This window comes from Chiloscyllium plagiosum, unplaced genomic scaffold (genome assembly GCF_037043375.1).
Source record: "Chiloscyllium plagiosum isolate Xiang-an unplaced genomic scaffold, Cpla_swu_hap1 HiC_scaffold_5, whole genome shotgun sequence".
Taxonomy (NCBI): Eukaryota; Metazoa; Chordata; class Chondrichthyes; order Orectolobiformes; family Hemiscylliidae; genus Chiloscyllium; species Chiloscyllium plagiosum.
The window spans coordinates 28,861,136-28,888,597 of record NW_028270143.1 but is presented as its reverse complement, the minus strand read 5'-3'; the positions used below and the strand labels follow the sequence as shown (position 1 = coordinate 28,888,597).

General features: G+C 37.9%; 1 protein-coding gene across 3 annotated transcripts in view; it reads right to left on the bottom strand.

The window, feature by feature from the left end:
• pex1 (peroxisomal biogenesis factor 1) overlaps positions 1-27,462 on the bottom strand; it is a 109,707-nt gene that overhangs the window by 52,905 nt on the left and 29,340 nt on the right. For all 3 annotated transcript variants that reach the window (XM_043689702.2, XM_087987046.1, XM_043689703.2), the window contains 5 exons: positions 23,876-24,639; positions 22,521-22,640; positions 21,572-21,695; positions 20,188-20,297; positions 17,858-17,952 (listed from right to left, as the gene is read on the bottom strand). In XM_043689702.2, coding sequence (XP_043545637.2) covers positions 17,858-17,952; positions 20,188-20,297; positions 21,572-21,695; positions 22,521-22,640; positions 23,876-24,639 — 1,213 coding nt within the window. The remainder of the gene's footprint in view (positions 1-17,857; positions 17,953-20,187; positions 20,298-21,571; positions 21,696-22,520; positions 22,641-23,875; positions 24,640-27,462) is intronic.

Genomic DNA, 27,462 nt, shown 5'->3' with positions numbered 1-27,462 from the left:
GCAGATTTTATTGAAATAGAAAAGATAATTTTCCTTAGGGTAGAAAGGAAACTCATGAGGGAAAAATAAAGCTCAGGTGGTTTCACAATAATAAAGCAGACCACATGAAGTTGCAGTGTTGGTGGTTTAGAAAAATCTCTGGGAAGACGGGGGTGGGTAAATAGGATAAGCCAGTGAGTTTTGCTGAACTGGTAAAGGAAAGCACAGTGGAAGCTAAAAAGCTGCAACACAATGTACAACAACTTGGTCAGGGATTGGATGAGAAGGAAGTGCAAGATCTCTTTAAAGAATTTACTTGCACGGATAAGGTTTACTAAGGTATGGCAGGAGGAGTAGGTAAAACAAAATTAGGATTTTAAGAGATACCAGAACAAGTCAATCTATCTTGGCAAGCAATGTGGAGATATCTAATTCAGAATGAGTATTATCAGAAAAGGTGGTAATGTGTGGAATTCATGGCAAGACAAGCAGTGTTCCTTTATATAAAGTGAGGTTGGGGGATCCAAGATGGCGGCGACCCAGTAAGACTGAGTCTATAGTGCTCCTCCCAAGACTTGGGCACAGTGGGTCACCTACCCCCTACCAAGCTCACCAAATCATTTATAAATCATTTATCATTTATATCATATAAATCATTTATAATAGTTTAGTAACTCAATTAGTTGTGTAATATTACATTTAAGCAACTTTATCCTAAGTTAGAATGACTAAAGGGAAGGGAGCCCGCAGCTCTCAGCAAGCAGGAACCCCTCCCCCACACTCTCCAGCTGCAGCAGAGGCGTCCACAGCCGCCCCGGGGGACTTACCAACAGTAGCAAGTCTTGCAGAAATGCTTTCCAAGCTTGACTCGAAGATCGATGCCTTTATCGTCGAATCCAGAAATCGTTGGGAGTCACTCTCGGCCGCGCTGCAGAAGCACGACCGTGAAATTGAAGAAATTCAACGCCGAGTCGGAGGGGCGGAGTTAAAGGCCGCGACCTCGGAGACAACCGCTCAATCGGCCGTGGATCAGGTCCGGACTCTCGAGCAGCGAGTCCGGACCTTGGAAAATCATATTGACGACCTCGATTATATTCGTTTGCTGGGCCTTCCCGAACGGGAAGAGGAAGGCCAGCTTACAGCATTCCTGGAGCAGTGGCTGCCACAACTTTTAAATCTGCAAGCTGGATCAGGCCAGGTAAGGGTGGAATGGGCCTACCGGGTCGCAATACGCGGGCCCGGCTTGAACCAGCGCCCACGCCCGGTCCTGTTCCGGCTGCAGAGCTACAGGGAGAGGCAGATACTCCTAGAAGCCTCTAGAAATCTCGGAAAAGACCCCCAACCTATGATCTACAAAGGATCCAAGATCATGCTATTTCAGGACTTTTCCCCGGCTCTGGTTCGAAAGAGGAAGGCATTCGACGAGGCGAAGAAGCGTTTAAGGGACTTAAATGTTCAGTACTCCTTACGCTACCCAGCGATGTTACGTTTTAACCATGAAGGATCCGTATATAACTTTGGATCACCAGAAAAGGTTAAGGAATTCTTGGACTCTCTTAGATAAACTGTAGGACATAATGGATGTTGGTCTGCCTTCCCCCCCCCCCCCCCGCTTTGGTTTATATCCCCTCCCTTTTTTTTTCTTACCTTACTGCTTAATATTATCATGGGGGGTGGGGAGAGGGATTTGATTTTCTCCCCCTTGGAGTTGTTTTCTGTTATTATTTTATGTATATATGAGGGATGTATGTATATGTGTGTGTATATATGTGTGTATGTGTATGTATATATGTGTACATATATATAAGCTGGGGGATTTGGTTAATGTTGGTGGGGGGAGGTGGTTACCTTATTCGATTTTACCTCTGTCTTTAGGAGCGGGGTTGTTTTTCCCTTCGTTATTTTGTATTATCATATTTAATTATTATTTGTTGAACTGGTAATTTTATAGTTATATGTTTATATATGGTATTAACATTACCAAATATACCCAGGTGTTGGTAGGGGTGGGGGTGGGGTGCTCACTGTTAACTCTAGCTTTGAATTATATTTGAATTTTCCTCATTTTATTGAGGAGTGCCTGGGTCAAGGGTGGGGCATTGGTTGGGAGAGGATATGAGGGATTTTTGGAGAGGAAGTGACGCCCCCTGGGAACAAGGGGGAAAGTCTCCACTTAGATACATTTTATATTTTTTTTATTTAGAAATAGTTTTTTACTGTATTGTTGTGGGTGTATTAAAGAGGCTTTATTTTTGTAAATTTTACATGTTCCATGCTCGGGATGTTCTGGATAGGGTTCCCCCTCCCGAGGGGTCTCGGATTGGCCCAGAGGATTATGGTTGATCAGTCGGTTAAGTGGTGCACCTGGAATGTCAAGGGGAGTAATTCGCCACTTAAAAGGAAGAAAATATTATCAAATCTTAAGAAGGAAAGAGTTGATATAGCTCTCCTACAGGAGACACACCTGTCAGATAAAGAACACTTGAAATTACGACAGGGCGGATTTGATCAGGCCTTTTTTTCTTCTTTTAGCTCAAAAAGCAGGGGAGTTGTTATTCTTGTTCGGAAGAATTTCCCTTTCAAAATCCTAAAGCAGATAAAAGACGAATCTGGACGATATATCTTGATTAAAGCCCTCATAAATGGAGAGAAATATGGGATTTTAAATTTGTACTGCCCCCCGGCACACCCCTTTAAATTTATAACGGAAGCCTTTTCAAAATTGATGGCTTTTGATGCCCGTCATATAATTATAGGGGGAGACTTTAATTGTATTATGGATCCGGAAATAGACAGGATTCCTAAGAGTACTGCAGGAGTATCTCCCAGATCTAGACAATTGATGGATCTGAACAAAGAATTAGGATTAGTAGATGTATGGAGATGTCTTCATCCACAGGGTAGAGATTTTTCTTTCTACTCTAATCCACATAAATGTCATACCAGAATTGATATGTTTTTTGCCCCCTCGATTTTTTTAAATTCCATATCATCCTGTAAAATAGGTAATATAGCAATTTCTGACCACGCTGCTGTATATATGGAAACTAAGGCGAGGAACAGTGGGACATCCCCTCGGCATTGGGGTATGGACCCCTTCTTAATGAAAGATAGTAAATTTGTAAAGTACTTCTCTCAAGAATTTAAAACTTTTTTAGAAATTAATTCAGGTACAGCTAGCAACCCGTCAATGATGTGGGAGACCATCAAAGCTTACACGCGAGGCTTGATCATCTCCTACTCAGCGACCCAGAAGAAATTAAAGGGAGAACAACAGCGTCTGCTTGAAGCCCGCTTAAAAGCGGCTGAAACAGCATACACTGATAGACCTTCTATTATTAAATTGCAAAGGATTACAGCTCTTAGGACAGCTCTAAATACTACACTTACTCAAACGGCTAAGAGGGAAATATTATTTGCAAAGCAAAGGTTATATGAATATGGCGACAAACCGGGTAGATACTTAGCATTTCTTGCAAAGAAAAAAAAGGCCCCTCAGACTATTATGTCTATCAAGGAAAGTACGGGTATTTTGACTCATGATCATAAAAAGATTAATGCGACCTTTAGAGAATTCTATTCTGAGTTATATAAATCACAGGATTGTGAAGATAGGACGAAGAGGATGCAGTCATTTTTTAAAAATTTGACTTTTCCAGACCTAACTCCGGAACAAGTATCGGTCCTAAATGCTCCTCTTACACCCCAAGAAATAGTTGTTGCAATTAGGCACCTTCAAAATGGTAAGGCGCCAGGCCCAGATGGCTTTCAAGCTGAATTCTATAAAGAATTTACAGAAATACTGGTTGGTCCACTTATGGACATGTATAACTATGCATATAGTCAGGGCTGTCTCCCGCCTTCGCTGAAAGAGGCAAATATCTCTCTTATCCTTAAAAAAGGAAAGGACCCAGAAGATTGTACATCATACAGACCAATATCCTTGCTAAATGTAGATTTTAAAATCCTCTCTAAAACGTTAGCACTGAGATTAGAAAGGATACTGCCACATATTATAAAGGAGGATCAGACGGGGTTTATTAAGGGCCGTAGATCATCCAATAATGTTAGAAGGGCTCTGAATATGATTCAAGCTTGTCATCAGGGAAAGATACCAGGAGTAGTGGTTTCATTAGACGCGGAAAAGGCATTTGATAGGGTCGAATGGTCATATTTGTTTTACACATTGGAGAGGTTTGGTGTTGGACAGGTGTTTACCAAATGGATCTCAACATTGTATAGTGATCCCAAAGCAGTTGTGGTTACCAATGGATTAGGCTCGGATAGCTTCAGTGTGGGTAGGGGCTGCCGTCAGGGATGTCCCCTCTCGCCATTGTTATTCACGCTAATAATTGAACCACTAGCAGAAGCTATACGAGCTGATCCTAATATAGTGGCCTCAAGGATTGGTACAGGTAAACATAAAATTACCCTTTATGCAGATGATGTTCTTCTATTCCTCAGTAACCCTTTGATGTCCATACCTCGCTTAATCCAAGTTATTAATACATTTAGTGCATTCTCAGGCTATAAAATTAATTTTTCAAAATCGGAGGCTATGCCAATGGGTGGCCTTGCTGTGATACCCCGCTTAGCGGACGGTTCCCTTTTTCCCTTCCGCTGGTCCCTGGAGGGTTTCTTATATTTAGGCATTTTTATTACTCCAGTATTTGGTCAGTTGTATAAGGCTAATTTTGTGTATTTATTGGAAAGGATAAGGCAGGACCTCCAGCGATGGGGAGACCTGCCAATTTCCTGGTTGGGTAGAATAGCATTAATCAAAATGAATATCCTGCCCCGTCTCCTATATCCTATGAGAATGCTTCCGGTGATGCTGCCGAGGACGGCTTTATGTAAATTATACGGCTGGCTGAGTTCCTTTATCTGGAATCATAGGCGGCCCCTCATTAAGCTGAAGAAGCTACAGCTTCCACAGGCAAGGGGTGGATTGGACTTCCCAGATTTTAGGAAATATCAATTAAGTTCCCTATTAAGTTACATAGCTGATTGTGGATCAGACAAGACCCAATCAATCTGGTTGGACATCGAGGCTTCTCAAGTAAAATACCCACTTATTAACCTTTTATTCTCAGACAAGAGGAAAATCATTACAGATCACTGTAAAAACCCTATAATACTGAATACAATCAAGGCTTGGAATATAATGCGGCAAAATGAGGGTAATTCACATAAAACATCCCCCTATGCACCGATAGTGGGAGCATGGGGATTCCAACCGGGGTTAACAGATGCCACTTTTAAACTCTGGAGATCCAGGGGTATCTCATGTCTCGGGGATTTATTTAAAGATGGGGTCCTGATGTCTTTCGGACAGCTGCGTCAGAAATTCGGATTACCCAATGGAGACCTCTTTCGATACTTCCAAATTCGAGATTATATACAGAAGAAGACTACGTTATTAGATAGTTTTTATAAATCCGATAGAGAATGTAGTGTCCTACGACCAGTGGGGGTATCTTCCGTCAGTAATATTTATCATTTACTACATGATGAAGTATCGGGAGATATGGATAATCTGCTTAAAACATGGGATCAGGATCTGGGACTAGAAATCTCCACAGAAACGTGGAATGATATCTGGGAAAATACTAGAAGAATTACTATTTGTAACAGAACCCAGGTTATCCAGCTGAAGATACTTCATAGGGCCCATATAGCACCGGTTCGATTGGCAAAATTTAAGGCAGGAGCATCTCCAATGTGTCCTAAATGCAAAATAGAGGTGGGCACTCTTGTACATTGCTTATGGACCTGTCATAAGATCCGTAGATATTGGACTAAAGTAGCAAGTACCCTGACAGAAATTTTAGGAACGGAAATAAAAGTGGACCCCGTATCTCTCCTCTTGGGCTTTTCGAACTTTCCCTCCCTGGACACGTACGGGAAGAGACTATTTTCTATTCTTTCTTTCTGTGCAAGGAAAAATATTTTGATGAACTGGGTGGTGGAGGGCCCCCCTGGACTTTCAAATTGGCACAGACTAATTATGGAATGTATTCCCCTTGACTTCCTTACAAATATGGTGCACCGAAAGACCGAATTATTTTATAAAATATGGCAGCCCTTTTTGAATTACATAAATACAGATATTTCGGCTATCCTAACAAGGGCTTTTATTTAATTGAGACTACAAACCTGGCTGGTCCGCGGCCCCTCGGGGGAGGAATCCCGCATGAATACGGGTTTTATCATATCTGATGCTAACACATCCCGAGCATGTAAGAGACTTAAATATACACCCTGGTTAGTTGTAGGTTAGATTAGTAGATAGTTGAGTTTTGTTTGTTTGTTTTTTTTTCTTTTCGGTTTTTTTTTGTTGTTTTGTTTTTTTTTTGTCAAATTTTGGCTATTGTATATTTGAGCTAATTGTATATCAATGTTTATATCTGAGAGTTTTGTTTATTTTTGTAAACTTGTAAAAATGTTAAATTTCTAATAAAAATATCTATATAAAAAAAAAGTGAGGTTGGAAAGTCCAACGAAAAGTGTGAAGTGATGGTAGAAGTAATACAGAAATTCTCAGTTCTAAAATACAGCTTGTCCTTGGTAATGATATAACTGGGTCACAGGTAAAAATAATGCCTACTGTGGTTGAAAGGTCAGTGGAAAATCAAGCAACTGAGGCGTTACAGGAAATGTATTCTGGGATTTTTCTTGACTGTGCGATAACAAGGGCACAAAGCCACAGGTGGAAACGGGAAGATAAATCAAAGAACAAAGATAAGGAAGTTCAATTATCAGAAACAATGTTTGACCAAATAGGTGAGAAAAATCAAGAACAGGTGAAAGGCAAAGTGGATATTTTTAGTTCAGAGAAATTAGCTGAATTATAACAAAGACGAAAAACTAAATCAGTTGTATAAAAAAAAACACAGAAGAATACAAGTGTATCCCTGAACATTTTTAAGATAAAAACAAAGTCTTGGTGAGGAAATGCAGACCATCACATATTCAGGTGGATAGAAGTGGGCAGAAGTTCATCAAGTTGTATTAACAGTAGGTTACCTAAAGGTGGTGTGTCAGGTAGCACAGGAATTACCAGTAGGTGATCATTTGAGAGTAAGGAAAACTCAAGCCAACATACATTTTTATTGGCCATGTCTACATAAGGATGTGGTTGAATTTGCCAGACATGTCATTCATGTGTGGTAATTGGAAAACTTCAGGCAGTGATAAAGTCAGCACCCTTAATATTCATTCCCGCAATTGAGGAACTTTAAAAGAATCTTAATTGATTGCATGGACCCCTACCTAAAACAAAAGTGGAAATCAGCATATGTTGACCATAACGGATTTTCAGATTTTCAGAGGTCATTCCATTTCATAGTATCACAGCTAAAACAATTGTAGAAAAGTTACTCAAATTATTTTCTTACTAAATACGGATTACCCACAGAAATACAATCTAATCAAGGTTCGAGGAAGTTATGGATAGTTTAGACATAAAACAATTCAAATCTACTTTGTGCTATCCAGAATGGCAAGGAACATTGGAATGGTGGCATGAAATTTTAAAGGCCATTGTTGACAGCTTATTATGAAGACTATCCAGAAGATTGAAACCATGCAAGTCCATTTGCACTTTTTGCAATTAGGGATGCATCTCATGAATCAATTAAATGCAATCCATTTGAATTAGTTTTTGGGCATGAGGGCAGAGGACCACTGAAATTAATTAAGGAGAAATTTGCTGAGTCAGAGTTCAAAGACCACATATTTGGACTAGTCAAACTTTTGGAAAAGACTAAATTGAGTAGTTGAGTTGGCCAGACAACATAAGTTGTTGCCAGGGTTGGAGGATCTCAGCTACAGGGAGAGGCTGAACAGGCTGGGGCTGTTTTCCCTGGAGCGTCGGAGGCTGAGGGGAGACCTTATAGAGGTTTACAAAATTATGAGGGGCATGGATAGGATAAATAGACAAAATCTTTTCCCTGGGGTCGGGGAGTCCAGAACTACAGGGCATAGGTTTAGGGCGAGAGGGGAAAGATATGAGAGAGACCTACGGGGCAACCTTTTCACACAAGGGTGGTACGTGTATGGAATGAGCTACAAGAGAATGTAGTGGAGGCTAGTACAATTGCAACATTTAAGAGGCATTTGGATGGGTATATGAATCGGAAGGGTTTGGAGGGATATGGGCCAGGTGCTGGCAAGTGGGACTAGATTAGGTTGGGATATCTGGTCAGCATGGACGGGTTGGACCGAAGGGTCTGTTTCCATGCTGTGCATCTCTATGACTCCAAGTGTAGCACAACATATGATGAAACAGGAAGCAGACAAAAGATCAAAAATTTGTAACTTTGCTGGTGGAGACAAATTCTTACTCCCAGTGGTAGGTGAAATACTAATGCAAGGTTTAGTGCGCCTTATGGAATCAAAAGGAAATTGAGTGAGGTGAATTATTTGATAAGAACAGCAGATGGAAGCAAATCTCAGTATTTCAAGTGAACATGTTCAAAAGGTATTTTAGTAGGGAAAGAAAGCAAAAGAAGAATCTGTTACGGTTATAAAACAGAGTGAAGAAACAAGTTCAGATGATTCTGAATTGGACATTTCTCAAATTGAATAGGACAATGAGCAAGTTCTTAAAAATTGGGATAAATTATTGAGTTATCTTTCAGAGAAAAATTGAAAGGAGCTAAATTACGATAATCACATCAGGAGATATGAGAGAATAAACTGGGAAATACTAATCTGATTATGCATGATGTAGATATAGGAAATACTGCTCCAATTAAGCAATACCCTTATGGACTGAACACTCTAAAGTTGGCACAGGTTCAAAAGAGATTGAACATATGTTTAAAGCCAATCTCATTGCATCAAATAGGGCTCATCCACTGTAATGGTGTCAAAACCAGATAGTACCCAATGATCACCTGTGCATTATCACAAAGTCAATGCAGTTACAAAATCTGATTCATATCCTATTCCACATTTGGAAGACCGTATTAAGAAGGTGGATCAAGCGACTTATATTTTGAAGTTAGACTTACAGATAAAGGTACCTATCTCTGAGTAAGAGCAAAGGAAATTTCAGCTATCATGACATTGAACAGACTGTATCAGGTTAAAGTCATGCCATTTGGTATGAAAAATCAGCCAGCCACATTCAAAGACTAAGCAATGAAGTCATTTCAGGATTATCCAATTGTGTGGTGTACATCAATACTAATGACCTTTAGTCACATGTGGAAGGAACATTTGGAGCACCTATTGGAATTGTTTAACTTCGAGAGACGGGCTTGGTGACCAACCTGGCTAAGAGCAAGTTCACAAAAGTTATTTAGACATGGACCAATGGCCTCCAACCATCTGCAAGAGCGAAGTACTAAGACTTGTGGGACTGAGTCTTTATTATCAGACGTTCATACTGAACTTTAGCTCTGACTGTCTTATTTAAGAAATGCAGAACATTTCAGCAGCTGGATGAACTTTGGAAGCCTAAAAGCTCTCTTAACCACTACTCCAGTGTTAGCCACACCTAATTAAGCAAAGCTATTTCAGGTGACTATCAATGCCTGTGTTGTGGGTGTCAGTGTTGTATGCTTGCAAGACGACGAGAAGTTGCAAAGACCTACTGGCTATTTTTCCAGAAAACAAAGTCATCAATAGAAATATTCCACAACTGAGAAGGAGACCATGAGTTTGGGGTTGGCATTGCAACATTTCAACATTTACATTGCCAGTAATGGGTCTGAGACAATTGTATATACAAATCATAACTCCTTAACGTTTTTGGAAAAATTTAAGAATAAAAATTCTAGACTGGTTAGATGGAGCTTATTACTACAGCCATTCAATTTAAGAATTATACATATAGCAAGACAAGCAAATATAACTGCCAACATGCTGTTGTAAATTTGATGAAAAAGATGGAGGCGATTGGTGGCAGGGGAAAAAAAATGACTGAAATGTACTGCAGTAGTGAACATGTGCATACTTAGAATCAATGTAATGTATAGTAGTGTACTAACGGCATAAGACTGATGGCTTTTAAAAATGAAGACATCTTTGTATATTAATTTTTGGGGTGTGTGGGGGAAAGGTGTGCTGATACAATGGCTTTAAGGGTTTTTTTTTAAATCTTTTTTAAAAAATGTTGAGACAGAGGTGCCAAACAAAATACTTAAAGCCAATAAAGTAAACAGATTGAGGCACCTTGGGCTTTTTATTTTTAAAGTTGGATCAATAGAAGCAGCCAAATGGGTGTGGTCAAGCTTCTACAGAACCAGGATTTTCATGTTTAGCTTTCATCAGTTACTGGGTTCTTGAAGCTGGTTGTAGAAGCTCTTACTCCTCTGTTACAGCTAAAAGCTGGGCTTCTCTTCCTGCTGCTAGAATTGCATGTGAGACAAGCAATTTTATTGAATTTGTTTTTGCTATGGGTGTGTTTATGAAACGTTACTATGTTGGAACAGTTTATCAGTAGTAGTTTATATATATATATATATATATATATCAAACATCAATATAAAATATATATTATTTTGTTAAGCATTTCGATAGGTACAGTTAGCCAATTCTTTTAGTGTAAAATTAAAGTGTGCTTTGTTCAAAGTCAAGTAATTTCACTAATCAGATTGCAACTGGAATGCGCCATCTTACACTTACCTTTAAAATTAAAAAAGTTAGCTTCTAGACTACCTTACAATATTTTGAGGGAGTTTGGTCTGGTCCATAACGATTTGAGATTTGAGTAGCTTTGGCTCAGAGTTGGAGGGTGAATTACAGACACTGAACTACATCTGGTACAAATAATTCAGGTAACTTTCCTTCCTTGCCACGTCCCTAGCTAAGGTTTTCAAGTGCAGGTAGACATCCTGAACCCTATCACCAGCCAGACAACGCAGCCATCTGATGTCTCACTCTATTATGGAGAATGGTCTCACGTCCCTTCACTATGCTTTCTTCTTCTATTCCTACCATGATCACTGCAATCACCGGTACTAATATTAGAACAATAGCTCATTGCTTCCCTTATTTGAATGTCTTCTTCTACCACACTGTCTTAGTCAGTCTGTACCTTATAGTCCCTGATCTTGTCCAACAGGCCGAGACATTCTCAAATTTATTGAACAACTAAGGCCAGTACTCCTGCCCTCTGGGTCCTCCTGAACAATGACCAAGTCAGAAGGCCTAATTAGAACATGATTATTATAACTCAAAAGTAATTGGGAAGAGTCTGCATAGCTTAGTCAAAAGAGAAATCATGTTTAATTTATTGGAGTTTTTCAAAGGAGTCAATGGGTCTGGATGGTCCAAATGGCATGTGTCCACACTGTACAATTCTACAGTATGATTCAATGATTCTATGAGTACATAAGTCATGGATAAAAATGGAGCTTTATAGCAAGGCATATGGCACTTGGATTGCAGAAGGCATTTGATAAGGTGCCACGTCAAATGCTATTATGGAAAATAAAAGTAAGTGATAACATAATAGCATGGATAGAAGACTGGCTAGGTCTTTGTCTGATTTCAAGGGTGTGATTAGTGGAGTCCCACAAGGATGTGTGCTGCAGCATCAATCTTTTACAATTTACATTTACAACTTAGTTGAGGGGAGCAAAAGCTACAGAAGACATCAAGATAGATTGGAAAATATGCTGTGAAAACGATACAAGGGAGGGTAGATGAGTAGACAAAAGTCTAACAGATGGGAGGACAATGGAAAAATGTGAAGTTGCTCACTTTGGTAGGAAGAATAAAAAAAAGTACAGTTTTGAAGTAGTAACAAAGAGGATTGATGAGGGCAGAGCAGTAGATGTGATCTATATGGACTTCAGTAAGGCGTTTGACAAGGTTCTCCATGGGAGACTGATTAGCAAGGTTAGATGTCACGGAATACAGGGGGACCTAGCCGTTTCGATACAGAACTGGCTCAAAGTTAGAAGACAGAGGGTGGTGGTGGAGGGTTGTTTTCCAGACTGGAGGCCTGTGACCAGTGGAGTGCCACAAGGATCAGTGCTGGGTCCTCTACTTTTTGTCATTTATATAAATGATTTGGATGCGAGCATAAGAGGTACAGTTAGTAAGTTTGTAGATGACACCAAAATTGGAGGTGTAGTGGACAGTGAAGAGGGTTACCTCAGATTACAACAGGATCTGGACCAGATGGGCCAATGGGCTAAGAAATGGCAGATGGAGTTTAATTCAGATAAATGCGAGGTGCTGCATTTTGGGAAAGCAAATCTTAGCAGGACTTATATACTTAATGGTAAGGTCCTAGGGCGTGTTGCTGAACAAAGAGACCTTGGAGTGCAGGTTCATAGCTCCTTGAAAGTGGAGTCGCAGGTAGATAGGATAGTGAAGGCGGCGATTGGTATGCTTTGCTTTATTGGTCAGAGTATTGAGTACAGGAGTTGGGAGGTCATGTTGCGGCTGTACAGGACATTGGTTAGGCCACTGTTGGAAGATTGCGTGCAATTCTGGTCTCCTTCCTATCGGAAAGATGTTGCGAAAATTGAAAAGGGTTCAGAAAAGATTTACAAGGATGTTGCCAGGGTTGGAGGATTTGAAGACCTATGGGGCAATGTTTTCACATAGAGGATAGTACGTGTATGGAATGAGCTGCTAGAGGATGTGGTGGAGGCTGGTACAATTGCGACATTTAAGAGGCATTTGGATGGGTATATGAATAGGAAGGGTTTGGAGGGATATGGGCCGAGTGCTGGCAGGTGGGACTAGATTGGGTTGGGATATCTGGTCGGCATGGACATGTTGGACCGAAGGGTCTGTTTCCATGCTGTACATCTCTATGACTATGACGTAGATGGAGAACAAGTTCAGAATTCCAAATGCAGAGGGATTTGGTATTTTGGTGCATAAATCACAACGAGTTAGTATATGCAAGTACAGCATGTAATCAAGGATGCTAGTGGAGGGTTTATTACAATTCTACATTACAAATAAGCATGTTATGAATCAGTTTTACAGAGGCACTGGTGAGATCACATCTTGGATAGTATGTACAATTTTGATCTCCTTATTTAAGGAAGGATGTAAAAGTAACAGTGGCAGACAGAAGATTTACTAAATTAATACCTGGAATGAATGGCTTTTCTTAGGTTGACAGGCTGTTCATTTCCTTTGAAGTTTAGAAGACTGTGGGGTGATGATTGAAGTACATAAGATCCTGAATGGTCTTGACAAAGTGGATGCAGAAAAGATATTTCCTTTGTGGCTGCACCCAGAACTAGGGGACACTCTTAAAATTATCAATTGCCCTTTAGGACAGAGAAGAGACTTCTTTTCCCTCCTTTTGAAAGGATCGAAAGACTTTGGAATACTCTGCCCCTCAGAAGGTGGGGTGTTCAATATTGGGGTCTCTTAAAATTTAAATTTTCCTAGTATTACTTTGTAGTATGAATTATCATTTAATAGTCATTACAGCAGCAATTAACTTTCCAAACTTCTTGCATATGAAAACAAAGGGAAGAATTAGAAGAAACATGGAGGCCATGATGCCCATTACATTAGTGTCAACAGTTTATCTGATGCCAAATGTACTCTGTTATCAGTGTATTGTTTTCAAAAGTAAAGTTTTATTCTTAAAACGAAATTTTTAAAAAACTAACCTTTAAATGGAGGTGGGTAAGAGGACAATGGTCATCTGATATCATGAGTTGTTGTCTCATGCTGACTGGCCAAAAAGATTCAGACAATTGATTGATAAACTTTTGTGCCCCTAGAAATCTGATAAAACAATAAGTGCTCAGGGCAGAGGGAAGTTCTTTTTATAGAGTTCTCATCACAGACCCAATAGCCAGTAGTTGCCATTGGGAGGTCCCCTGAAAAGAATCGCCATCAGGCAGTCAAAAGTCAGACCAGAAAAAAAAGTGGAGGAAGACCCAGAGAAGAGTTCCCAAAAACTCAGCTAGAGAGCAGTATGCTGCCCCCATCACTTTAACGGGCAGACAAATTATGTGTTCTCTGCTGTCAGTGAACTATCCCCAATTCGAGGTTGTATACTTTATTTACCCAAAAATGAATCATATCTAAAGTGGTGCTTCTTAAATTCAAACTATCAGAAAATTGCTAAAAGAGTCAACTACCTATTTGAAGTTAGTGATCACAGGCTCCCCTAAAAGTCAACAGGGTCCATGAATATTCTGAAGGTGAAATTAGTATAATTTCCTTGCCTAATTTTATCAGGGCTGGTTGGGAGTGTGACTTTGGCACACAAACAAATCCGTTGCGATCTTACTGAATGGTGGAAAAGGCTCGAAGGGCTGAATTGTCTACTTCTGATATTTCATTTGTTCGTATAATGTTCACCACCATTAATGGCACCTCAAATATTGAAGCAGTCCATATCCAAATGCAGCACTATATTCAACTTTCCCTTTGAGGCAAATCACACAATCAACTACCATCAGGCTCATCCATAAAACTCCATCCAACTTTGCAACTGTAGTGCAGGATGCTTTTATGTGTAACTGGCCATCTCCTGACTTAAACTGCCAATTATTGGTGGGCAAGAGCAAGAAATAACAGTAGTCAGGCAGAAAGTGAAGAAAACAGTATAGACTACTCTGCTATAATGAGAGTTTCATTAACGCAAATTTGCTATAATGCAATTGACAAATTGGGGACACTATTTTTAAAGCACAAACTTTTAAACCGTGTGTTGGCTGTAACATAATTACATTGCCAACACTTTAAACACTGTTTCTAAAGAACAATTTTTTTTATAATGCAAGTTACACAAGAACACAACCATCATATTATAGAATAACTACCTGTATCAGGAATCTTATGACATCTGCAGGATTAAGGACATCATTTGATTTCAATTTTTGCAAATAAATAGGAGCTGCCTGCCTGTTTCAACAGGGGTTCCAACTTCTAAAATGGAAGACTACTAAAAATGAAGATTGACAGCTTGCTTAGCACCTTCCTCAAGATGGCGCAGCACAAGTGGAGAGCAGTGAACTTTGAGAGATAGCACTGTTAAGCAGATGAGTTAGTGCTAGTAGGTTGCATCTTTAAACAGACCTAAATCAAAAAATATCTTGAGTAGGGTCAGTGAGTACTTCTACGTTTTCCACTAATTAAATTGCTACATTCTATTGGTTTAAACAAAATAAGGTAGGAATTTGGATTGTTGCGGAAGTAATTGGATGTCCTTAGTAAAATTATCATTGTCTAAAGGGAGTAACTAAGGACCTTAATCTAAAGGTGTTAGCAGCTAAGCTTGCATCTCCTACACTATGTGGAGAGTCAATTACACTCATGCAGCTATTGGTTAACTGTATTTCAGAGCTGGAACTGAAGGTGAACCCAATGTGGGACATCTATGCACTGAGATTATTGTGGACAGCATGTTCAGTGAGGTGGTCACACCACAGGTAAAGACTGAACAAACAGAAAGGGGATGGGTGATGAGGCAGAACACAGGAAGCAGCTGGTGGGGGATGACTCAGAAGCAGCCCCCTTTTTTAATCAATATATTATTGGATATTGTTAAGGGTAATGTCTTCTCAGGGGATAACCATGAGAATCAGGTCCATGGGTGGCTTTGCTGCATAAAAGACTTGGCAGAGTTATTGTGATATGGGATTCATTAGTGATGAGAACAGACAGGCATTTTTGTGGCTGCAAGAGAGATCCCAGGATGGTATGATGCCTGCCTGGTGCCAGGGTTAAGGAAATCAAAGAGGCTGCAGTCAGTTCTGAAGGGGATGGTGAACAACAAACAAAACTGTACTAATGATATGGGTTAAATAAAGGGAAGAGGTCCTACAAGCTGAATTTTGAGAGTTAGGATATAAGTTTTAAAAATAGAGTTGTAAAGGCCTCAAGGTTACAATTAGGGTTACATACTAGGGAGCACAGAAGTAACAGGCTACATCTGATGAATATATTAAAAGTGGTGACCCTAGAAATATTAGATCAGATTTTATCCTCAACTCTACATTCCTTTACCACCAATAAATCTTTCATTCTCTTGGCAATCAAGAATCTGTCCACCTCGTCCTTAAAAATATTTGAAGATTCATTATCTGACTTTTGAGAAATGGAACTTCAAGACTCTCAAACCTCAAAAAAAAACTCTTCATATCTTAAATAGGTGACCCTTTAATTTTAAACTATGATCCCTAGTTCCTGATTCTCCCACAAGAGAAAACTTCCTTTCGACATCAACCCAGTCAATATCCTTCAGGATCTTATGTTTCACTTGTTACCTCTGACTCTAACCTCCAGAAGATACAGGCCTGACCTGTCCATCCTTTCCTCATTGGCAATCCATTCATGTCAGATATTAGTCTAAAAGACTTTCTCTGAATTGGTTCCAATGAAATTATAATCTTTTGTACGTACGGTGACTAGGACTGTAGAGTGCTCCAGATACAGTCTCACCAGTGCATAGCCTTGCTATTGTTGCATTCAATAAAATAAGCTTATTAGCTTCTCTGATTACTTACTCTAACTGCATATTAACATTCAGCAATGAATGCAATGGGATATCTAAATCACCCTGCATCTCAGAGCTGTACAACCTCTCATCATTTAAATAGTATGTTTCTTTTCTAACCTTTCAGACAAATGGACAATTTCATATATTCCCATATTTATTCCATTTTTTGGACCTTTGCGCACTCACAACTTATCGATATCCTTTGGTAAATTCCTTATGTCTCTTCATAATTCACTTCCCTACCTATCATTAGGTCATCAGCAAATTTTCTTACCACATCTTTGGTCCCTTCATTCAAACCACTTAAATAAATTGTAGAAGGTTAAGGCCCAGCACGAATTCCTCTGCATAGACTCTGACATCCTGTTAGCCGAAAAATGATCCATTTATTACTCTGCTTCCTGTTAGCTAGCAAATCTTCTATTTATGCTAATGTTACCCCCATACAATGGGCTTTTAGTTCCTAAAATCATCTTTGATGTGGCGCCTGATCAAATGCCTTTTTGAAATCTACGTATAGTATATCAACTACTTCCCCTTTATGTTCAGCACAAGTTACTGCTTCAAAGAATTGCAATAAATTTGTTAAACATGAGTTCCCTTTCACAAACTATACTGGCTTTGCCTGATTACCTTGAACTTATCCAAGTAACCTGTGATAACACTTACTAACAGCTTCTAGCATTTTCTCTATGACCGATGTCAAATTTACTGGCTTGTAGTTTCCTGCTTTCTGACACCGTCCCTTTTTGAATAAAGGAGTACAATTAGTTATTTTCCAATCTAAAAAGAAGCTTCTCTGAATCTGATGAGTTTCTGAAATTTAAAACCAACACATCAATTATCTCAAGCTAATTTTTTTTTAAGACCCTAAGATGAAACCTATTAAGACCTGGGGACTTTGTCAACTCTCAGTTTCAACAATTAACCCAGTATTACTGCTTATTTAATATTGGAGTAATTCTACATCAGGTGACTGTGAAAGTGAAGTTATAAATGAAATGCAATGGTTCTGGGGCAAGGGAGTCATGGTAGGTACAGGACGAACAGCTAATTGAGATGTAACAGGCATCTGGTGAGCAGCACTACGAAAACATGCACCACATAGCTCTCAGAATTTATTCTGAAGTATAATAAAACTTTTATTGTGATAAACATAAATGAAAGAATTGGAAAGTATTAGGAAAGGTGCATTTATAAAAAGAAGCTTCTTTAAAAATAAATAGTCTATGTGGAAACAAAATTCTGCGCCTTATTGCCAAAACAGCAAACAATTCTAAACATTCATATGCAGATGAGTAGAGACTGAAAATAACTTTCAACAGCTGGCATTAACATAAAAAAAGACTTTTATTTGCCAGGGCCACTGACCCAAGACTACAAGCTAGTTTTATATATGAAGTATTATTTTATAAGTCAGAACCATTTTCCTACCCCAAACAACTCATTTTGTAAAATGACAGAATCTGGTCAATATCATCCACCGTCTGTACCACACTGGTGTCTGTAGTTGTGGGATGCATAACCACCTTTACAGAAAATAGCACAACAGTTAGTGATGTTACTGATTTCAAAAAATAAGATAAAATTTATTATCATATCATACTTAAATTGTAATGCATATAAAGTGATAAAACTTTTTTGTCTTCATTTATGTGATAATGAAAGCGAAATATTAAGCAGAGATTGATAGCCAAACAAATTATTTTGCAAATATTAATCAAATGTACATTAAATATCAAATGAATAATGCTTCCCAACATTACAGAGAATAGTGAAAATCAAATCACCTTTGATATCACATTTAATGTAGTGAAAGCACTTTTAATAAAAGCAACAAATGAGGCAGCAAAGGACTTTCAGAGATCGCAAAGGTTTCATTGTAAATCTATACATCTATCAGTTTTCACCTTTCCCTGTTCAGGAACAAAGTACCCACCAGTGAAGAAACTCAACTCTTTTCATTTTAATCACCCACCACCAAGTTAACCATTCATCCAATTGCATTGCCCCGATGAGCAGTGATTGTAACAATAACAAAAAAAATGTCAAGGGGCAAGGAAGAGGACCAAATCAAACTAGTAATGGAAGGGGATAGAATGAACTCCAATCCCCATGGTGCCTGCTTCTCTTAAAGTTTCAAGGGAAGAACCCAATTCTTTCTTTGTTCTTTATATCCTACAATGCATATATAAAATTATTTTCACCAATCTATTTGGCTATGTTTTGGCACATCGTCTGGTCCAGTGGGATTCAAGCCAGACATTTTGGCCCAGAAGCAGAAACGATACAAACATGCTGCAAAGAGCTGTAAGCACACAGCACTTTTTAAAAAAAAATCAATCTGCTCAGATGTGTTAGCACAATTTTGAAGCAGGTGGTCTTGAACTTGGGTCTTTTGATACAGATGTAGGGTCACTACCACTGCATCACAAGTGTCCTGTTTTTAAAATTCCAACTAAACTGGAAAGAACAAAGAGATGGAATGGAAAAATTGCATTTCGTTCAGTTTAACCAAACTGGAACAACACTTTGTTAAATCAAATTATTCAGATGTGGTATGACACATCTCTTGGAGGGGAGTATATATTCAAACTATAACGAATTGGATAGCTTGCATCGATCTAATGTTAACTCATGCACTAACAACAATCACAATTTGATAATGCCATATAAAACATCAAGCACAGTGGTATGAATATTCCCACACTTCGAGAAAATATTTTTCTTTCAACAATTCACCTATTCCGTTCAATGTGAAACTATCGTCAAATTGCTTCTTGACACATACATCCAATTTGGACCACGCAATGTGAATGTTTATTTTTTCAATGATACTACCTCATGATCTAATGCGTTATACAGGACCTAAACGTGCCCTGCACTAATGTCCAGTGTTCTTTGTGCTGTCCACAAGGACACCTCAGCTCAGTTGGCCGGATGGCTCATGTGCAATGCAGGGTAACACCAACAATAAGGGTTCAAATTCTGCACTGGCTGAGGTCAACATAAAGGCCTCATTTTTTTCAAATGACCTGAAGGATGGTGACCTTCAGGTTAAATTCACCAATAGCTGCCACTCTCTAATGAGAGAGCAGCCTATGATCCTCAGGACTAGAGTGATTTTCACTTTCACTTCACAAGTCCATGGTATCAAAGTAAGGATTGATAAACAAAAAACGTGGAGCTAACTTTCAATATAAATTCTTCCAAAACATAAAAAATGACTATTTAACAGCTTTAACTCTGTTTCATCCACCAGCCAGACAAGTAATACATGCATTTCTGGGATGAAAAGCATTGAGACTAATAACTCGTGCAAGTATTGCATCTCATGGTTGAAAAATTTGAAAAGGAGAAATCAATTTTCAGGCTTTATGTAAAAGCATGATTTTGTTGGTGAAAAGATGGAGTTGCTATATATATATATATCATGACCTTTCATGATGCAATTGTCTCACTTGTGTGTACGGAGATTAGTGGAACTGACTCTTTTATATTAGTCCATAGGGAAATTTTAATACTTTTTTTCTTTATAAAAGTGCCTTTTCATGCCTGGGCACAAGTCCACGAAGAAACAGTTAAATGCAAACATTGCAGAAAATTGTATTTACACATGGGTCAATGTCACCAACCCTGGATCTGCATCTATCCTAAACTGATTCAACATAAAATGCTATTTAACAGGTAGGTGGATTTATTTTCTGTGCAAAAACTATAAAACTATAATTAATAATGATCAATTGACGTTACAATATAGTTACCTCAATGTAAATATCTTTAATCAAATCAGGATACAAGAAGAAACATACACTTCCTCCGGTGTTTGACTTTGCTTCTAGTTGTTCTACAACCAGCATAAACTCGATCTCACCTGCAATACACAATACTTCCTTTTGTATCAACAAATATTACTTTTAGTTTCAGCATTCAAATAAAATATTTCTAAAAAAATACAATAATCAAGAAATTTTATTCCAAGAAATAAAACAAACATTGTCTGCAAAAGACATGGATAAAAAAATTCACTTATTTATACTTACAAGTTCATTATCTAACAATGATCACAAGTCACAAATAAGAGTCATGGATATAATGTTACAAGTTAGATGTGTGTGTCAGAAAGTATTAGAAAGTATACTGAAACCCATCACCAGATTTGAGAGTTATTAAACTAACATCACTAGTGTCCTCAAATATTGTGGATCTATATAATCAAGTTTAGATTACTGTGTTGCACAATATCCTGGATCTAATCTTCAATGAGGCATGTCAGCTTGGCACCCCCCACTCCCAGTTCAAAACCAATGATCAGGAAAATGTAAAATAATGAAAGATTGAATAATTTTCAGAAATAGAAATTAATCATTTCATTAGTCTGTGCTAAGTGCAAGAACACAGTAATACAGAATCACAAGAACCAGGGGAAGTGTGGGCAATTCAGGCCCTCAAGCAGCCCTACCATTTAATATGATCATGGCTGATCTCACTGGGGCCTCAACTTTCCACAAACTGTCAATCCATGACTAATTAAAACGGTCTATTACCTCCTTAAATGTATTCAGTATACTGGCATCCATCACACACTGAATTAGTGAATTCCATATTTTCAGGAGCCTTTGAGAGAAGTAATTCCTCTTGCCTTTATTTTAAACCTGCCACCCCTTAGCCTGAAACTATGACTTCTTGTTCTAGATTGCCCCAGAAGGGGAACATCCACTCTACATTTACTTCGTCAATCCCTTTATGATCTGAAGATAGATCTCCTCTCATTCTTCTAAGTTCTAGCAAGTACAGGTCCAAAGTGGTCAATCTGATTTCACACATAACCCCTTCATTTTGGGATTAATTGAGAGAGCTTTCTGTGAACTGCCTCCATTGCAATTACATCTAATCCACAATAATTGCACAAATCCTGGAAAATTATGTTCAGTCGGTGCAATAAGTGCAAGATATTCAATTCTAATAGCATTTCACATTCAAATCAATCATGTGACTACTCCCAGAAAAATTGTTTATCATTATTAAAGCATATTTTCCTGCAAACAAATTACTACTAAGAGCCGAAGATTAGTGCAAAAATTGAAAAAGTTGTTTGCAAACACACCAGAACACCAAATTAATGCAACGCTAATATTCACCACTTACGTTCGGCAATTGGTATTTGTACAAAATTCGATAATGCTGCAAAAAATGGGAAATCCTCAGAGCTCACAACATTGAGCCAGGAGAGAAAGGAGGATTTAACGTCATCTATTTTAATTTCCTGTGGCTGAACAAGAGGAAATTTATCTTTTAATTCATTGGTTTCTTAAAAGTATATTTGAATACTTAAAAATATAAATAATAAAAAATAGGTTCTACAAATTTGTACAAGTTAAAATATGTTAACTTTACTCACTTCAGAAACGCTGCAATTAAAGCTAAAACTCTACTTAAGTCTTTCCATCAAGTATTTATCTGGAATACATTCCAATGTCCATTCACCTTAGTAAAAATAATTTTTAACACAACACAAGATTATTTTCCCCAAGCAAATTAATTTCCCTTGCACTCATCTGCAATGTTCGCATAACTGGCGGAAAAGTAACTGGCACAGTGGTATCTCCAGGTCTGAGCTAAGAGTCCTTAGTTCAAGAGGAGTGTAATAACATCTCAGTACAGGTTAATTGGAAAATAGCTATAACACTTTTGAGCTACTTACAGAATAAATGAAACCGTGCACAATAAATGCAGCCTTCTTTGGAACACCCAAATAAACCCCATAAATTTGCAATTTGGAGTTTACAGACATAAAAATGGAAAAAAAAAAGGCTTAGTTTGGTCTTGTGGATGTGAACCCACCTTCCACTGAGAATTTGGTTACAATTTTGGCTCTGCACCATACTAATGGGCATGAAATGCACATGATTTTATGAAAATTGCTTCGTAAATTTCCAACACTGAGTAATGTATGCAATGAACTTAGAAACAAGGTCAGGGAATAGGTTCTCTTCTTGCTCTCACTTTAAGAATTAATTTAGCGATAGATTTCACTTTTCTCCCCCTTTATTGTGAAGTGAAACATTTACTTTTTTTGCTATTTGACAATACTCACCAGCATTTGCAAGGGTTGCAATTGAATTCTGGATGGAAGGGAAGGATTCAATTTTAACGAATTTATCCTGACTACAGCAGATGCTTCCACATTCAAGTTCTTTCTTAAACTATCTGGAATCTGACAAGAAATACTGATAGTGAAACAAACAGCAACCTCCTGCAACATATCCTTACGGTTAGTAACATTTCCTTTATATATAATTGCAAGTGATCATTTTAATTTGGTTGATTAGATAGTTATTTTCCCGGTATATAACATTCAATTTAGGTGCTCTTGTGGCTCAGTAATAGCATTCATACCTCTGAACTAGGAGGCCCAGATTCAGGTCTCACTGCTCCAGAGGTTTTATAACACATCTGGAAAGGATGATTAAAGATATAGTCAAGTTCTAAACGTCTTCCGGAACTTCCAGAAGGGTAAATCTTATGTACTAAGTATTAGAAAATTTTAATGATAGTTAAGATGGAAACATATGGAAAACATTCCTACGAGTATATTTATACAACTAGGTTATATATTTAGCAGAATAATGCTGTCACTATTGCCAAAAGTAGATGCCATTTGAAATTAATCAATCATTCAGACAGGTTCATTGGACCACATCCAAAAGTCCCATCATGGGACAAGAGTGGGACAGGTGAAAAATATTTGAGTTTCTGTATAACTTTAGATAAAGATATCTCAAATACATCACACAAAATATATTGGCAAAGGTAGCACAATATGGTGAGACAAAATTGCTTGGTTTAACAGATAAGTACTGAATGAAATAGAAATAACCAGGGCATTATTATTTTGCACCGTTCTGCAGAAATCATAAGATTATTTGGCAGCCTTCTTGTCAACTGAAATGATGAGTGCAAACAAAGTATTGGATGGATAAAAGTGCAGCTGTCTGATTACACCTATACTGGAGTTCTGGTCTAAATTATGAATTTAAGCATTAGGATGGGGTTCAGATCCACCAACTTTGGTTCAGAAATAAACAGTTTCCAATTGAGCCAAGCTTTTGTCACAAGATATTCAGGAGCACTGATGATAGATTGCAGCTGTGGTTTATAGAAGACAAGTTAACAAAATAAAATCAAAACACAAACAAAAGACTGGTTATAAAGAAACCAAAATTAATACCAAATATATTTAGTTACACAAAGTTCTTTAACCTTGCAAAAAAAGTTCATATGATTTTTATAACCATAATATACAAAAAGATTGTTATTGCACATTACTCCAAGCTACTTTATTAAAATTGAGTGCTTTATAGAAAGCCTAATTGAACACTGTTGTTTAGTAAATTCAGGCACAAACTGACACACAAATTGCAACACAATTCTCAAATGTGCAATACTAACCCAAACTTTTCCACTATGAAAATCATTGGACTTAGTACACTTTAAATGTTCACACCCATGACAGATTATTTTAATAATGCAAGATTCATCTTTTGCTCGGTTAACTCTGGCTTTTGTGTCATTTTCGTCAATTTTTTTCTTTTCCGATAGTAGATTTTGCTTGGATATTTCCTTTTGTTCTCTATATGATAACAGTTTTGTTAGTTTCCCATAAATAATCTGCGTATCACTGTTGTTCAACGGAAGTACGTCGTGTTGCCAAGAAAAGATATGAACTGTATCAGGCTGCCTTCGGTTCCATAGCGTTGAGCCATGCATTTCTAAATTACTAGGAAATCTTTTACACACTCTGAATATTGAGTCTATTTCAAAGGATGTGGAAACAGTGTTTAAAAAAGTATGTTTGCAAACAACTTTGGAAGGAAGTTGTTCCGCAACATGTGAATTTACAGAGAATTTATTTTTAATCAAACGCCATATATTTGACATGATGCTTCCACTGAAAGAGTCTTGAGTTTCCCTTGTATGATTTTCATTCATTTCATGTTGATCATACAACTTCTTGGAAGAATGTACAATCCGAGGTTTCTCAAAATTTTCTTCATTAATTTTGTTGCTGCCCAAGTTAGGTTCTTTACTTAAAGAACTGTATCCAACGAAAGTAGTGTTTAGAGAAGCTCCTTCAATTTGCTGTAATTTAGGTGACACAACAAGTTCAGTGAAGGGCTCTAACCTTCCATATGCACCAGCAGGCATCAGGGAACCTAGAACAAAAAAAAAGACATACCATTCATAAAAATGAAAGACAAATCTTTTGTGCCTTCTACATGAGCCCACCTGAAAACACTTTGCAGTCAATTAGGTAAACTGAAGTAGTCACTGCTGATTTTAAAAAAGGCAATTAATGCACAGCAAGCACCCACAAACAAAAATGCAATACTGACAAATTCGCAGTATTAGCATAGAAATAAACATTGGCTAGCATATGAGGGGGATCTCTCCTGTTCTTAATCAAAAGATGACTATAGTATCTTTTAAATTACTTAACAAGGCCTCAGTTCAATATCTCACCTAAAAGATGGCAGCTCTGACAGTGCAGCATTCCTTCTGTAATGAACTAGAATGTTAGCCTAGATTGCGTGCTTAATTCTCCACACTGGGGCAGGAGATAACACTAGTAACGAATTTCATGGCATTGTGTACTCAAAAAAATGCAATAACCTTTGCCCCTAAGCACCTCCATCAAGAAAACATTTTTCTCCCCACGATAAAGGAATAATCCAGGTACTGATTGACAGTAGTTGCTTTCTGTTATATCTGATGCAAGTTTAATTACGTGGTCATTGTATACCCATTATGTGCTCGATAACTAATCAAGAATAAAAAAAAGTTCTATTCTTATTTACTTATCTGGTAACTTATCAGTTAGTCATTAGGAAGCAAATGGACTGTTATCATTGTTTGCAAGGCAAATGGAAGATAAAAGTAGAATTGCGTAGAGCATTGATGAGGGCACATCTTAAGTACAGTGTACAGTTTAGGACTCATTTTTTAAGAAAGGGTGCAAACATGTTAGAAGTAATTCACAGATAGTTCACTCAACTGATACCCAGGATTTTGTTTGGGGGAGGGTGGTCAGGTACATCTTACAGAGAAAGACTGGACTGAGCACGTAATTACCTGGAGCTTAGAAGAAATAGGCATAAATATATTCAATAAAAATAAAATCCCAAGTGAACTTGAGGAATCCAAAAGAACGCTTCCCCTTTTGGTATGGGCTAGAACTACAAGACAGATTTTGAAAATAAGTGGTCTTCTGTTTAAGATGAAGATAAGGATTTATTTTCTTTCACAGGGCCAAGAATATTTGGAATTTTCTCCCACAGAAAAAAGCAGCAGCAGAGTCAATGAAAACATTCAAAATAGAGATAGAGAAATTTTTGACTAATAAGAAAGTTGAAGGCTATCGTGGATAAATGGGAATGGATTGGTTTACTCCAGCTCCTAAATCATAACTTCATATATATGTTCATAATCCCGATAGAAGCTAGCAACATTCCATAATGGCATAACTGAAATCAGAAGTTCAGTGGGAAAACAAAGATGATGATCCATATTCTATTGTTCTGTTGTACAGCTCTTTGTAAAATTCTTGAAGTTGATCTACCACCTCTTGACCATGTTTTATTCCTGCGCAATTGTGCCCTGTTCTAAGGCATCCATTTTTTCTGCCCAATCCTAAGCCCCTAGCTCCTGGAAAATAACTGTCTCCAAATTGAAGCCCATGACTCACCTCTAGCTCATTCCCAGAAATCAAGGCATGAATAAAAGCACAGACACAGAAACACATGAAAATATTCAGCATATGAATTAAGTACAAGAGTAGGTTATTCAGCCCCTTCTCCACCCCACAACAAAATAATGGCTGAACCAACACTAACTTGAAATCCAAACTCCATGCTGAACTTGATAACTTTTTACCCTCTTTATTAACAAGAATATAGCTACTTCTGCCGTAAAAACATTCAAGGACTCTGTTTCAACCAATACTTCAGGAAGAGAGTTCCAAAGACTTGACCTTCTGAAAAAGAATCACTTAATCTATGATAAGTAGACAACCAGATTTATAAACCGTTCAAGAATCTCCCACAAAAGAAAACATTCTCTCCACATCAACCCCATCAAGACTCCCTCAAGATCTAATATGTTCCTATTGTCACATCTTCATTAAATCTAAAGTGCATAATAGCTTAACCAGTATAAACTTCCTCTCTTTCTTAGTGATAACCTAGAAAACCTTCTCTAAATTGCCTCCAAAGTATTTACATCCTTTCTTAAAGTGTGTAGAGTACTCCAGATGCAATCTCACTGAAGTATAACTGAAACATAACCTTCCTACTTTTGTATTCAAGTACCGTCATAATAAATGGTAATCTTACCACAACACTAAGACATAGGAGCAAAAGGAGGTTGTTTGCCCATTGAGTCTTCTCTGCCATTTGATGAAATCATAACAGATTTGATAATTCTCAAGTCAATTTACTGCCTTTTCCCCATAACCCTCAATTCCTTGCTGATTAAAAATCTTGAATTTATTTAATGACTCAGCTTCCACAGCCTACTGCCGTGAATAATTCCACACATTCACTACTCACAAAGATGGCATTCCTTCTCAGTGTCTTAAAAGAGTGACACATCACTCTGTGGTTATGCCGTCTGATCCTACAAGGGGAAATAACCTCTCAGTATCTATCTTGGGTCAAGCTCCCCGAGAATTTCATGTGTTTCAACAGGTCACAACACACTTTTCTAAACTGAAGTGAAACAGATCCATAAAAACTCAACCTTTCCTCAAATAAAAAAAATCCCTTTACACACAGGATCAACCTAGTGAATTTTCTCTGAACAGCCATTGTCTGCTAGATAAAAACTGAAATAACTGTGGGTGCTACAAATCATGAACAAAAACAGAAATTGCTGGAAAAATTCAGCAGGTCTGGCAGCATCTGTGGAGAGAAATCAGAGATAACTTTTCAAATATGGGTTCGGAGGAAAGGTCACCAGACCTGAAATGTTACCGATGATTT